Here is a 14,761-nt window from a genome sequence, read left to right as displayed (position 1 = left end):
TATCTAAAACGTGGCATTGAATTCGAATACGGCGCCACAACGGTGTCTCGTTTTATGTCTTCATAATTTATTCGTTATTGTTGTCTTCTTTACTACTATCTTTTACTAAGTTTGGTTAATTTCTGTGTTGAAATATACAGTGGCGTAGGAAGGTACTTTTGAGTGGGTGGGGGGGGGGGGGCTGAAGACTGATGGCCGGCCTGGGGGTGGGGTCTAAGGGGAGGGGGTGTCCCCCTCCCCTTTGGAATTTTTTGCATTTCCAGGTAGCCTCAGATGCAATTTGGTGCAATATAGCACACTTCAACACCCACTCCATTTTGTAAATTTAATTTGGTATTTTCACCAGGCCTTAGATGCAATTTGGTGCTCCAAATGAGATTTTTTTTCTCATTTGGAAATGAAAAAGGGGTTTTCTGACTTGCGAAGCGGGGGGCGGAATGATACTTCCGCCCCTCCACATTTTTCACTGGGGGGCTGGCGCCCCCAGCCCCCCGGTTCCTACGCCCTTGGAAATATAGGGCTGAATTCGAGACGGAATGAAAAACCTACGGCTATGAACTCTGATTGTAACAAAATTGAATCGATAGGGACAATTTCTTTCCGGTTAGTTATGTGCACCCTATATGATTGCGTAATTATTCGTTCCACAATTTCCGTAATTTAATTCCAGTTTGAACATTTACAGTCCGTTACTAGGGTAGCCGCGATCGATCTTACAGCAGCTATAATGCAGTCAAGTCGTACCACTTCCAGGCAATCATCCAAAGATGTAAGCACTACATTCGTTAGCCAGGCGTGAAAATAACATGGGTGTCACAGTGTTGTGAAAAGCTAAATTGAGCAGTATTTAGCAGTATTGGTGTAGGCCTAAGATTAAGAATGAAACGTCGCCGTTTCATTTCGTGGAACCAGGATATTTGCAGTCTCATAATGCAGGCCCAGTGATAGTCAACACGGTTGCTAAAGGTCCAATCCAGTTAGCAGTGACAGACTCTCCTAACATTAACAATAAACGTATATAACTTAGACTAGAGGCTAGCAATACTAGCGTAATGTTAGGCTAACCTTGGCCTATGATGATGGTTAAGGCCTATGGTTATCTACTATGTAAAGCATGTTATTTTAACGGTTGGCAGTAATGTTTCTTCCTCTGACTGTCTGATTTTACTGGTAATGACAATCTGTCTGATGTTGTACTAGCCTATGTTGTTTAGTTCTCATCAACTATGTGATTTTAGTAATTTTTTGAATTTGATCATGCTCCTACATAGATAGGCCTAAGTTAGGCCTAGATGAAATGAGGCCTAGACCTATACTTGTAAAAGACTCGAGCGGAACTGCTCGAAGCAAGGAATAGTTACCCTTATTTTGCGCATGTTTTGAAGTTCACCATATAATTCCTGTTTATGAAAGGATCTCACCTTGCATTATTGATGTTCTCAGTTTCACAGCAGTAAGTTTAGCAGTTTTTGTTGTAGATTAAGATTGAGTATGAAGAAAGTGGTTAAAATTTGACATTTACAGTCACTCACAGTAACTGCATTGTCTGTCAGAAACACAGTACACACAGAGACATTCATACATCACCTCACTTGTAAAGGTTCCAGATCAGTAACATGTTTATAGAAGTGACATTTCCCTTCCATTGTGATGTATTAGCTTATTCTTGGAAGATGAATTTTGTTAATTAAGAAAGGATTTTGTTAGTAGCGATATGGGACAAGGGAAGATCTAGCTCTGAAACTTAAAATAAAAACCATTAGTCATTGCTATGCATTAAAAACATGCACTCTTGTTGGCATTTTGCTTGACTTGTAATCTTTCAGGTCTATTTAGATATCAGCTATAATTGTCCTTTCTCTTTGCTGTCTGTATAGATTCTTTTTGCTGATCTTTGATGTGCAAACATCTATTATGAAGAACCTCTCCTGTTTCCACTGGATGTCATGTGATTTAACTGTTACTTTCAAAGCAATTTGTAGGGATGACAAGAGAAATACAATTTTGTAAAATGTGTGAAACGAACCTTGGATGGCGGGAGAAATTACCAGATTTAGGGTCCTTCGCTTCGAACTCATAAGTGATAAATGAGGATGCAAGAGTGTTCTTGTGTTGAAACAACGGCTGACAATTTATTACAAACTCTTACAAAATGATAAATATACATATGAACAATAAATGGCTTAATAAACTTCTTACGACCATAACCTAATTAAAACTCAGGGAAAACCTATACAAATATTCAATACTACGTAATATCCATCTCGCAATAACTCACCGAGGATATTCAGTGAAACTAAAGTCAACAACAACAATATTATATACACAGAAGAATAATATTACATAGCAGTACATGAACAATACTGTACAAAATGTATAATGAGCATAATGAAATAATCCGCACTTGGAAATAATACAATACGTTTGCCAACAGGCGAGGACTTATAGCACCTCAATAATGGTCAGGGCAACACATGCCAGCTGCAACCATTAAAGGAATTTCCACCTAACTGTTCCTAGACAGTAGGAATTTTCACCTCCTGAACCCACAAACTCGCAAGAGTCTTGTCACTCTATAGTTATCCAAAATGGCTAAGATTAAAGGACAATCTCTGAGACAAAATTTTAATTAACAACAGTATCAAATAATGTTCAGAATACAAAATACGAATACACTCTTTAAACAGCGAGTAGTACTTGACAGGTACAATATTAATAATCAATACACTTAACTGTCACTACAGTAGAATAGTACGCAATAAATGAAATGAATAGCACCCACATGCTTAACGATAAAAACACGCTACGAACCCGTAGGACCAAGGTCCATAAACATAACCTAACATATGTACTTTGTACAGTAAAGTGCAGCCAAGCCAACGGGCAACACTTAAAACTACAATTCAATTAAATAACAATAGGGTACATACAGCATTTATGAAACAATATTTATGACTTAATCTCTTACTAAAATGAGTACAGCTCGCTCGCGGAAAAGAAGAAAAAGAAGACGCTCGTGGCACGTAAGATCGCGGACATGAAGACTCCATAAAGATCGGTGGTCACTCTCTAGCCAGCGCGCTGTATGTTGGTAGAACCGCCATCTTGGATACCAGTGGCTTCGAGCCTGAAGCCGATAACCAGAAAAAAAACCTGAGGCACCCTGCCTCTTAGAAGGGGGACATCTCCTCACTGACTCCAATTATGAGTAACTCTGGGCAATTTACGACCCGAGAGCAATAAAAATTAATTAAATACTAAGGGGCTTACGAGGGGAACCCCGGAGCTCTGCAGAGACGCTGCTAGCCATAATCACAGTGTGTACAGAACTAACAAAACACATGTGCAAAAGCTATGAACACAACTAACACTACAGTACAGCCTATTACGTAACACATATAAATATTCAAAGGATGCAAACAACAAAATTTCACTTCACTACATGTGTAAAAATGTATTATCTCAGTGAAGTCTAACAAAGAGATTGAGGAAGAAAAACTCTATGCCATCATCAAGTTGTAAGCAATCTCAGATTTAATAGAACACTAATGGTTAAGTCTACATAAAAAATCGGCAGAGACAGAACGTTTTAAATATGTCATGAAAACTCACTGGTTGGGTTTATCTTTCCTGATGTAGAAAGTCAGCATAAATCAAGTCTGACAGGTTTGGCCAATAATGATCTGACATTGTACTAGATATCTGGTCATCAATCTGTATCTCTGATGATGTGTGATAGTGTGAAAGGTATGATCATACAACATTGTCAAAGGTGTAGGTGAAAACCTGTGCAAAAGAGCTCCAGATCATTTTAAATTTTGAAGTTTGCAGTTATGCAAGGGTGCACAGTGGCGTAGGAAGGTACTTTTGAGTGGGGGGGCTGAAGACTGATGGCCGGTCTGGGGGAGGGGTCTAAGGGGAGGGGGTGACCCCCTCCCCTTTGGAATTTTTTTGCATTTCCAGGTGGCCTCAGATGCAATTTGGTGCAATATAGCACACTTCAACTCCCACTCCATTTTGTAAAGAATTTTGCATTTTCACCTGGCCTTAAATGCAATTTGGTGCTCCAAATGATATTTTTTTCTCATTTGGAAATGAAAAAGGGGTTTTCTGACTTGCGGAGCGGGGGGGCGGAATGATACTTCCGCCCCCCATATTTTTCACTGGGGGGCTGGTGCCCCCCAGCCCCCCCGGTTCCTATGCCCTTGAGGGTGCATGAACATAAGACCACCAAACCAACTGTACTGCTCAAAAATAGATATGTTGATGAAAATCTGTTTTACAGCCTAGAACTGAAGCTACCTACTGGACCTATATATACTCCTCATAATGCCTTCTCAGTTTGCTATTTGGCAATTCTTGATGAATTTATTGTGCAACAAATTTATAGCATCAGGCATTTTGAATCTTGTTCTGCAACTCTGCCTGTGTTTCCACTTCTTATTTTGGCATCATTGTAATATTGATCTTCAGGCTTCTGAGCATTTTTTGTGATCATTTGTTAGTGTTTCAAGACAGTATTTATTCACCTTATGAATCCAAACGCTGTAAATTTTTTTTTTTTTTCATTTCTTGGCAGATTCTTAACAAGAAAGTGCCTTCTAATCCCAAGTACAGCCATGTACGCTCAAGACTTGACACAGGTAAAGTAAACAAGCTTGTTGAAGTTCATACAGTATTTGTAGCACATTTGGATCAATCTAGCAGAATGAAATACACCTACTGATTTACTGTTGAGGTTAAAGGTCAACAGGGGTCAAAGTCTGAAAAAAGCTTGTAATTTATACTAGTGAGTAACAGGACTGTATTGCTGCCTGAAGAGGTCGAACGTGAAAGTAGTATGTGCAGCGTTTACATTAAATGTTCTTCTATAAACCTTGGCAAGTATATTACCATGACTGTTGGCCTTCTGGTTACAAATCTAGTTGGCCTGTGCATTTAAATTTGATTTTGAGAATGTTGAATGCCTCTAGAGGCAAAATATTGGTGTGTATAGGACAGAGTACTACAGATTATAAACCGTATGTTGTGAAGTTAATTTCATTTTCTAATATTGTTTGCACCCAGTTTCACAGCGTAACCTGTGTGTGCTTAAAGGTTGACTGCTTAAAATTATCATTAATGTTATTTATTTCATGTTTGAATCTTAGTCTTGTGTCAAGCTGAATTAAGATGTGTCAAAAGTCTCGTAAATTGTTGTCATGTTATGAACAACACTTGATCGGCCTGAGTGTGTCAAAACCAAATTAAACATTATCAACCACAACTCGTGTGAAGATGCTTTATTGTTTTGTTTTACAATATTTTTGAGATCATTGATTTGACCTTGGATTGGATAGTGTTACAACCTCACCTAAGTGGATGTGAAGTTAAACAATATAGCAATGACGGCAGTCTATGCATAATGAGATGCATCCCAATCTTGAAGTAGAATATTTAAACTAAATTTTGAAGAAACCCATAAAGCAAAATGTATTAACATATATGCTTCCATTACATCCCGCCTGTTTGCTACAAGTTCACTTCTGCCGCAAATACATGTCAGCTTCAAATGTTGGTTATATCTCGAAAAAGAGTAAGTTCGGAATTGAAGGCTATTTTTTGCCAGGATACTCAGAATGTGGTCCTCTTTTCATCTGTCAAATGTAGAGAGTGACAAAGATCCTTATAATGTCACAGCTAAACAAAACATTGAAACCGGCTGAATTCATTTAAGTTAATGAATAGGACTGCTAAATAGCAACTACGGATCAACCTGAGCAATAATTCTCGGGTAACATTAGGTTCTCAAATGTGGATGATGAATATTTTATTGTTTCCTTCTTCTTTGTTCCTTATTTTTTGGTCATCAGGTGCAAGCATGTCGAAGTACATGGAAAAAGTGGAAGAAATTAGACAGAGTAAGTGGAATACTTTGACTTTTTACAAATGCAGATTTTGCTTTGTTTTGTAGGGTTCAAAAGTACTGTATGTTAGGAAGATCCTAATGTCACCCAACATTTTGTGAGAAGTTGTTGTAATTGTTGAATTTTCTCTCACTGGATGAATTATGGTTTGGGGTGGTTATGGGAAGGGGGGAGGGAGGAAGGCATTGGGTAGGGATACAAGGAGAATGAATGGACAGGTTCATTTATATTATTCTTTTTTATAAGGAAACACTCTTGAGAGTGATATTAGTCTTTGTGAAGGGTGATGGGGTTGTCAGATGGTGGGTCTGTTATGATTATACAGTGCATACCAGAGTTTTCGTTAGTAGCCGGGACCCGGGTCAAATGACCCGCTTACTGCACGTACATGACCCGGCTACTTTGCGACGCTCAGTAAAAATAAAAAAAATAAATAAATAAAAAAATTAAAATAAAATAAAAAATAAAAAAAAATGACGAAAAAAATCGAGAGGAATAAATACCCACAACCAGGTCAGGTGTGATTGAAACTGTCACAGCAGTTAACTGTTGGTAAAAACTACAAGAAGTTGAACATTAGTAGTATGGTCGAGGAGATGAGGCCGAGGGGTGGGTGAGAGTAGAGGTAGGCGAAGGGCTTCTCTTGACATACAAATTGTTGCTCAACAGAGATAAAAGCTGAATAAAAAAAAGAAGGTTCTATCACAGACCTAGTTGGGTATTTTTTGGCAGTAAAATCCTATTCACTTTGTAGGTACCGTAGACCTATTATCATTTTGTTATGATCGCACTTCATTTGATGCAGCAAGTGCGTCACACCCTTGCTAAGTTCGGTTCAGTGGCATAGCTACCTCTCTAGGCTCCATGACCCGAGTGTTAATAAAAAAATTCAGGAGAAAAAAAGAAAAATAGGACAGAAGAAAGGGGTGATTGGGAGGGGGCAATATCATTAACCAAACAACTGTATATTGCACCATTTTGCATCTAGAGACTTTTTAAATTGCAATTTTCCGGCAAAGGGGGACCCCCTCCCCTTAGACCCCTCCCCCATGTCCCCGTACAGACAGTCCCGCCTAATTTTCAACTTGACCCACCTACTTCATTTCTTAACAAAAACCCTGCATGCTGCCTGATTCTCTCTCACATTGTAACGGACGACTGAGTGTCTTGTATGTAAGCAGACTATCGCACATACAGACGATATGTTTAATAAAATTCTACATTAGGTGTACTCTGTAACCCAATAAACTGAAGCCACTTCTGTTACCCAGGGTAACGTCTTCACCATATTAAAGCATGTGCAAGTTGACAAGATGCTGAGTTCATCAGACAGGACCGACTTGCACGATCATAGCATGGTACAACCTAGTCTAACACATTAGTCAGATCGGGATTGCTGTACCACTTGTACAGCCCATGTAGGCTACATTACATTATATACACATTATATAATGTATGGTGCATTACAATAATTAAAAATAATAATAATTATAATAAAGGCTTATAAGCACAACTACTACAGAAAACTTTGTGCTCTGCTGTGCTGGAAAACAACTAAATAAATCTCAAAGTAACGATACAAAAGTTAAACCTGGTCGAGATTCTGGCTGAAATCAGAACCATTGACAAATAGGTAGTGTTTTAATTGCCTCTTAAAAGTTGCAGCATTTTGGATTTTTTTAAGGCTGTCAGGAAGCTTATTCCACAATTTAGGTCCAACCTTGGCAAACGAGCGATACCCATACGAGGATTTAACTCGAGGCTCTATCAATAACGTATTTCTGCTACGGTCAGAGGTTACCAATATATCATGGATATATTTAGGACCCAGTCCTCTAACAGACTTAAACACAATCAAAATTATTTTAAAGTACACCCTCTCCTTGATTTTAAGCCAATGGAGATCATGGAATAGATCAGTCACATGATCATATCTACTTTTACCATATATCAATCTTGAACAGATTGGAGTTGATCATATAAATGTTGGTTGATACCAAAATAAAGTGATTTACAAAATAACCATGGATTGGACAATAATGCTTAACTCAGACTTAGTAAGATAAAACCGCATTTTAGAAATATTTCTAAGATTCTTAGAGCACCTGGATTTAAGTGAACATATTTGATGCCGAAATATACACGTTATATTCATAAATGGAAATCTGCTTAATTGAATTAAAAGAGTGTCGGTATTACCGATGATAGTTTTCAAATTTGGTGTCATTGAGATTACTTTTATGTATTCTACATCAAATATAAAAAAAACAACAACAGCTAACCAAATAAGACATAAGAATCCTTGTCGACAGATGGTTAAAACTGTGCCGGTTGACACAGTTTTCATGACATAGTTGTTTTAATCCGTTAACATTGGGAACAGCTGATTTGTTTTGTATGCATGTTTACTATAACATGAGTGGTCCGAGACAAATTGCATCATATTGCAAAAGAATGATAGGTTTTTGATATGTTTATTTAACCAGCTATGTTCAGGGATGTTTGTCATTTGTACATATTTTTTTCTAAAAATTTTCAGCTGGTGTCGATGTTTGCATTTACATGCAATCAGTCAATATGTGAAATTAAATCAGAGATAAACTTTAGAGCAGGGTTGTCCAACCTTTTGATGAGGAGGGCCACCTCGAATTATTATGATAAAGGAGGGGCCGCATGAGCCTACAAGCTCCTGTGGCATATCCAGGGTTTCGTGCCAGAGCGGCAAATTTCAGTGGCCCTGCTAGGGGTCTGTTAGGGGGTATGGGAAAGGAAGTTACTATACAAGCGGAGCGCCACCGTAGGTTGGCGCGTGGCGTGCAAGAAAAAAAAATCACCCAAGAGATCCCCAGATTGCAGGAAATGACACTTCACAAGCCTTCTGATCTGTATCAAAACAATCTTCATATTGAGATATAATGATCTCTCAAATTTATCAAGAAACAATTCCGGGGTAAAAGTACATTTGTAAATTAATAAGGTTGGCGGGCCGGACGGGACCTTGCGGCAGGCCACACTGTGGCCCGCGGGCCGTATGCTGGACAACCCTGCTTTAGAGGGTGCTGTTATAGCCTTTGAAATGATATCACATTTTGAAGTCACCAAATTTTGAGGCGACTTAATATTCAAATTGAGAAGATCTTTGTTTAGAACTCTTTATTTTGAGCTGGTGGTAATTTTGTTCAGTTCATCTCAAGTTTCCACTCCAATTTACCAAGAACTCTGACGAAATGGCTGTTTTTATCAACGTTGGATAGATGCTTCATATGAGCCTTACCTCAGCTTTGTCTTGTGTCTGTCTATCTGTCTGTCTGCATGTCTGTGTGTGGGTTGGTGTTACTTGCAATTTCCGTTTGCCCTGCTGATTTGTTTGCAAACTATTTTGTCTGGACTGCAGATATTGCATGAAGAACGTCGGTGCAAGTTCACTTTGTGCTCTCTGGATTTTTAGGATCACTGCTTAAAACTTTTCAAAAACCCTGCACCAAAGATTATAAGCTTCTTGTATAAATACTTATAACAAGTGCTACACTCACAGTTTCATTCCTTGATAAAAAACCAAACAAACGTGATAACACACAAATTAAGGGTGGATTATTTAGTTGGTACAGTGCAGTCTAACCGTTACACCTTTGTTCCCTGACTCTTACAAATTTGTATATAATTTCCCTGCTTTCATTTATATTTATGAACATTACATCATCCAAAATTTACAACAACAAAATAAATAAATAAATAGACGTTGACTTCATCATTTGTAATTCGTAGGTGGCTGGTCACAATCCTTTTCTAGCCAAATTTTACTTGGATCTTTTCAAGCTATATTTCCAAGTTCTATTGTAAATTGCATCGTGATAATCACATTGTTCTCTTCATAATATATATGCAAATGAGAAATGTCACACTCAAGTGAAAGGAAAATCCTGGTTAAACCAGGATGTACTCTTCTTTTTTACTCAATTTTAATTTTTTTCTTGACTAAAACTGATCCTACTTGCAAAAAATCTTTATCAATGGAAGAGTTTAGCTGCTTCTGATTGTGGGGCTACATTAATAATGTTTATTAATAACATTCCATCATGAATGTTGTAAGGAATGTTGTATGAGGGGCTTTCATTTCAGTTCTTAACTAATATTGCTGTTGAAAACACATTTGTAGTGTGTATTTTAATATATTATTATAGTACTAGTTTATAGACACCTCCTATTTCAACCAACCAAACCATTGCACATTTCTCCTTAACTTGTTGCACCATCTTAGTCTGCACAAAATCAGTCATTTTCTTCATCAAAAGATTAGAACAAACAAGACAACAACTGAAGGGAAAAGCAAAAGATGTACATGTTATTTTAACCTTATACTCAAATTAGGCAGATCAACAACAATTTTCGATTCCTTCGTCATGGAGTGAAAAGTCCAAAGGTATTGTTTCCATGGTTACTGCCTTGCAAGCAGCAACTACGAAGCCTTATTACTCTTGGACGACGAGGGAAATGGGACTGTTTGTTCTTCACTTACTCAACAACAGAGTGTAATTTTCTAAAGAACCCCTTAAGGGAGTAGAAAAGAAAAATCCATGTAATGTCAAAACACATTGTCTTCTTATTAGATCGGGATCTTGTGTAAACGTATTCTTTGTTAGGCTAATTTCAGGCCTTGCGTTTTATGCAAACACTTGTCAGTCTTCAGAATCACTGGTCGTAGAGACTCTTGAAGTAGTAATACTACAAGAAAAGCGACACGAATATTGATCTCTCTCGAAAAAAAAGAAGCATTTCTAACATTCTGATAAATAGCGATCGGCGTCATTCTGGATTCATTTGTGATGTAAACATTCATGAGCTTCTCATAATCGTTTGGGACATTTCTTTTTTTGATGTAGGCCTATTGAACAAGGGTCTTTTCCAAGAGGTTTATAAACAATCCACAAGCTCCTGTGTGGATTATTTTGTACTGTTTGTTGATCCCTTCCGTCAACAAATCTCTAGGACATGTCCTAATGTGAGGATCTTTGTTTACCGCTTGGGTAGAGCTTTGAGATATATAAATATCAAGCTGTAAGGGACTACATGTATTTATTATGTACTGGACAACGCCTACAGTAGGTGTACTTTGAGACTTTGTTTAAAACCCTTTTGAAGATTGGTCACTTGAGAGAACAAAAAGTTTCACGAAACACAGGTTTTTGGAAACTCATTTAGTTTGGATAAATTTTATTAGGAGTACAGATAAAATATATAAAGCAGATTTTCTTGTCTTGAAATTATTTGTATTTAATGATGTTATTTAAAAACATTTTGAATGTCAGGTAGTTTTACGTTCAATTCCGACGGAAGATTGTTTGAAAGTTTGAGACACATCGTGAGAACCCCAGTCCTTTCTTTCAGTTTTGGATTGTGTCGGATATTTTGATTTATATTCGTGTTGACAAATTTACTAATCCTTCTTCCATGAAAGGAAATTTTGTACTTTATATTCCAACTCAACTTTCATAATTTTATGCATGAATGTGAGCCTCTTTAGTTGTCAATTTGGACAAGGATTTGTTAGAGTGTTTCCTGGACACATTTTGGGGAAAAATTTGACCGATCATTCCATCATTTTCACAAGGCTTCATCAAGAAAGTACTCTGTGTTAAGTATGGTTTTTATTGTTCAAGATTTATGTAAGCATTATATCATGGCATACACAGTATACAAGTACTCTTAAACAGCTTTCATAGTTTATTTGGAAGACGTTTTGGACGTATCCAGTTTGTGTCTTTAATCAGTTCAAGATTGTGTGACCTGTATAAACTTGACGACAATTTTGTCTCCTCTGACATTGTGATTCAACCTAAACCTTTGTGTGCAATGTCTCAACAAGGTCAAGGTAGCCCTCGTCTCATCATACGAATGAACAAAAGGAAAGCAAAACGGATTTATATTTCCAGAGCGTCTAAGCTAGAATTGCTCACTGAGAAGCTACTTAGTGGTAGTGGGGGTAAGTGCAGTATGAGCTTGTAGGAGTATACATACTCTTTTGCCTATCTTCCACATCCACAAATTACAGTCTTACAACTTGAGAGAGCTTGCACAAAATGTTTGAATAGTTCACAAAAATGTGATACACTGTTGGATGTGGTGGAAGTGGTGATATGTGTGGGGCTAGGGGTGGGGAGGAGGTTGGAGAGGAAGACAAGGAGAAATGCATATATTGTACATAGATATCCATTTCTTGCCTTAATGGGCTCCAACATATTTAGGTATCATTTTTTAGAGGAAAGCTTAGGTTTTAGGTTATGTCCAAACTGTTAGAGTTGATGTAGTAGGCGCATTGCCTGTACAGCAACTTGATAATAAACGAGGATGAAAACAAAAGATCGTAGGTGGAATTCACACTCTGGGTATTTCAATGTTTTCAGTTTTCTGTTCAATGTTTTGGGAGATTGGAATAGATGGTGGAGGGAGATTGGAATGGGGGTGGGGGTTCAATAATGAAGCACACAATCCACCAGTCAGCGATTTTCTGATTTCCTCTTAATTTTGTAACCATTTTGTTTTAGTCCTCAAAATGAGTAGCTTCCATATAAAACTTCACTTTTTTATATATTCTTCCTATTTCCATAGATTACAGGTACCGAAAGGATGAAATCTTTAAAAGGATCAAAATTTCCACCTTTGTGACTTTGGTAGGTTAACCATGCTTAATTTTCTTAAACTGATTTTAATTCATTGTTTCATAAATTCCAATAACTCAAACAAAATACATGTGTTCTTTTCATGTAAAGAACAGAGCTCTGATTAGTGACATTCAATATCATTTGTCCTTGACATTATAACACATTGTAAACAAATCATGTAAACATTGTAAACAAGCCATGAAAGTCTTATGTTTTCCTATTGAAATTTGTGATGCATGTGAAGAACTGACCTAATGGTCTGTTGTACTAGACTGTGTAGTTCAGTCACTTTAATTGATGAAAATCTGCTGCTTAAAGGGGCATTCCTCAGAAATTAAAAGTGTTACTGAAATTCAGCCTGCACTGATAGCAGTGGTTGTTACCAGTCTGCAAAACATCTAAACTTAATTTTGTGTCTTAAGTCATCCTTTAACGGGTAATCATTTTAGTGTTCATATTTTGTGCAGCAGTTTTCAGGTTTACGAACGTTATATCCAGGCTCAGATTAAGTGTTTCGTAGGTTCAAGGCACTAGGCCTGTGAAGGCGTGAAAGTAAAATTCTTCGACACCTTCTAAGTGAAGCATCACCATGGGTTGGTGCGTACCTCAGGACAAATTGTTTTGTCAAAAATACCTCCTAGATTGCCGGAAATGACACTTCCCAGGCCTTGCGAAGTTGCAGATCTATAAAGATAAAAATGGATAAATTAAAAGTTTCATGGCACTGTGTAACAGTTAATGGAACCAGCCAATAAATTGTTCTGCAAGTTTTGGGGAATGTAGGAGTGATATACGGCCCACTTCTTATAGTTCAAAGAAGCAAGGAAAAAAGTATATCATACACTCCAATGTACACATTTTGTGTATTTTCTTAGGCCACGATTTTCTTCGTAGGCCCCCATTTTCTTTGTAAGCCCCCATTTTCTTTGTAAGCACCCAGTTTCTTCGTAGGCATCCAGTTTCTTTGTAGGTCCCGATTTTCTTCGTAGGCCCTGGGCACAGTGTCTATTGGGTAATCCGGGCCTGCTTATACCTTACAAGATCCTGAAAGTACCTATACTGGGATAGTATCCTTCGGTGTACAAAAGCTCTGAAGCATTCTTTCCATTTTTGTAATGGTTGCAGAGATTTTGCAATACAATATACATTATACCCTGCATAAAAAAAAGGCACTGTTCATAAAGTAGCTGGTACAGTACCTCTATACTTGCATAACGTGTCAATTTCATAACCAAACTTGTCTTGAACCCAAGTTAATATTTGGATAAAAAATAATCCTTTTTTCTCCCTTCTTTATTTAAATATGGAAAGTGTTTGTAACTGTAAATCCTAACTGGTGACCTGAGGCTGACAGACATAGAACTTTTTTAATTTCATTTATAAACTTGTGTAAAACAGCTATGTACTAAGATTGGTACATTGCTTTCTTTGAACAGTTTGTACTTTATAAATAGAAACCCTGTTGAAAGATTGAAGTCTGTTTGTTAAGGTGCATTAGCTCTTTCCTATTAGAGCTCCTTCTTATTCTCCTTAATTAGCTTCTTATTAGTGCATTAGCTCCAGCACATGATTTGCACTAAACAGTGTACTCCATTAAAATTTTGCGGGTAGTCTCTTAGCATCACCGTTAATTGACAACTTACAATCAGTCGTTCTCCGGGGAGACTAATGATGACGTAAATGGTGACCGGTTTAGCTTCTTGCACGTCGACTTCAAGTATTTAACTCAACGATCAACAACAATAAGGTCGGACAATTGTGGACTTCTTTATAAATGGATTCCTGAAGTGAGAAGTTTATGTAATCATAAAAATGGTTATGTAATCATTCAAATTCAGTTACATAATCATCGAGAGCTGGGTCAAGAGGGTTATTGTTGTGAGTGCTTTATGTAAGTTATTAAACATGGTATGAGCCGACAAAACATTGTCTTTTTCTTTCCATTTTTACAGGTAATGCAGGTTTACTCCATGAAGGAGATGGACGGAGGAATCGAGATTGGTGGGTAAAACTTTAATCTGATGATGATGATGATGTTGATAACTATTAGCAATTAAGCGATACTTAAGCATCATTATGCAACTCTCGTGTTTAAATAGGCTAGGTTAGGTATATCCATATGATAGCAGTGTGGTAGGTTGAGTTTTATTGGTAATATAGTCTTTCAAAATTATGACAGACTTTCTCAAATATCTC

General features: G+C 37.4%; 1 protein-coding gene across 2 annotated transcripts in view; it reads left to right on the top strand.

Moving 5' to 3' along the window:
* The first annotated feature begins 626 nt into the window (after positions 1-626).
* Positions 627-14,761, top strand: part of LOC139960788 (centrosomal protein of 41 kDa-like) — a 26,587-nt gene continuing 12,452 nt past the window's right edge. Inside the window, exons 1-5 of one of the 2 annotated variants that reach the window (XM_071959330.1) lie at positions 627-769; positions 4,580-4,643; positions 5,853-5,900; positions 12,513-12,574; positions 14,518-14,566. In XM_071959330.1, coding sequence (XP_071815431.1) covers positions 728-769; positions 4,580-4,643; positions 5,853-5,900; positions 12,513-12,574; positions 14,518-14,566 — 265 coding nt within the window. In that variant the 5' untranslated portion in view covers positions 627-727. Of the gene's footprint in view, positions 770-4,579; positions 4,644-5,852; positions 5,901-11,053; positions 11,887-12,512; positions 12,575-14,517; positions 14,567-14,761 lie in introns of those variants that run through there. The other variant, XM_071959331.1, reaches the window with a different exon arrangement.

This window comes from Apostichopus japonicus, chromosome 20 (assembly GCF_037975245.1).
Source record: "Apostichopus japonicus isolate 1M-3 chromosome 20, ASM3797524v1, whole genome shotgun sequence".
NCBI classification, from domain to species: Eukaryota; Metazoa; Echinodermata; class Holothuroidea; order Aspidochirotida; family Stichopodidae; genus Apostichopus; species Apostichopus japonicus.
This window is presented reverse-complemented; position numbering and strand designations above follow the sequence as displayed.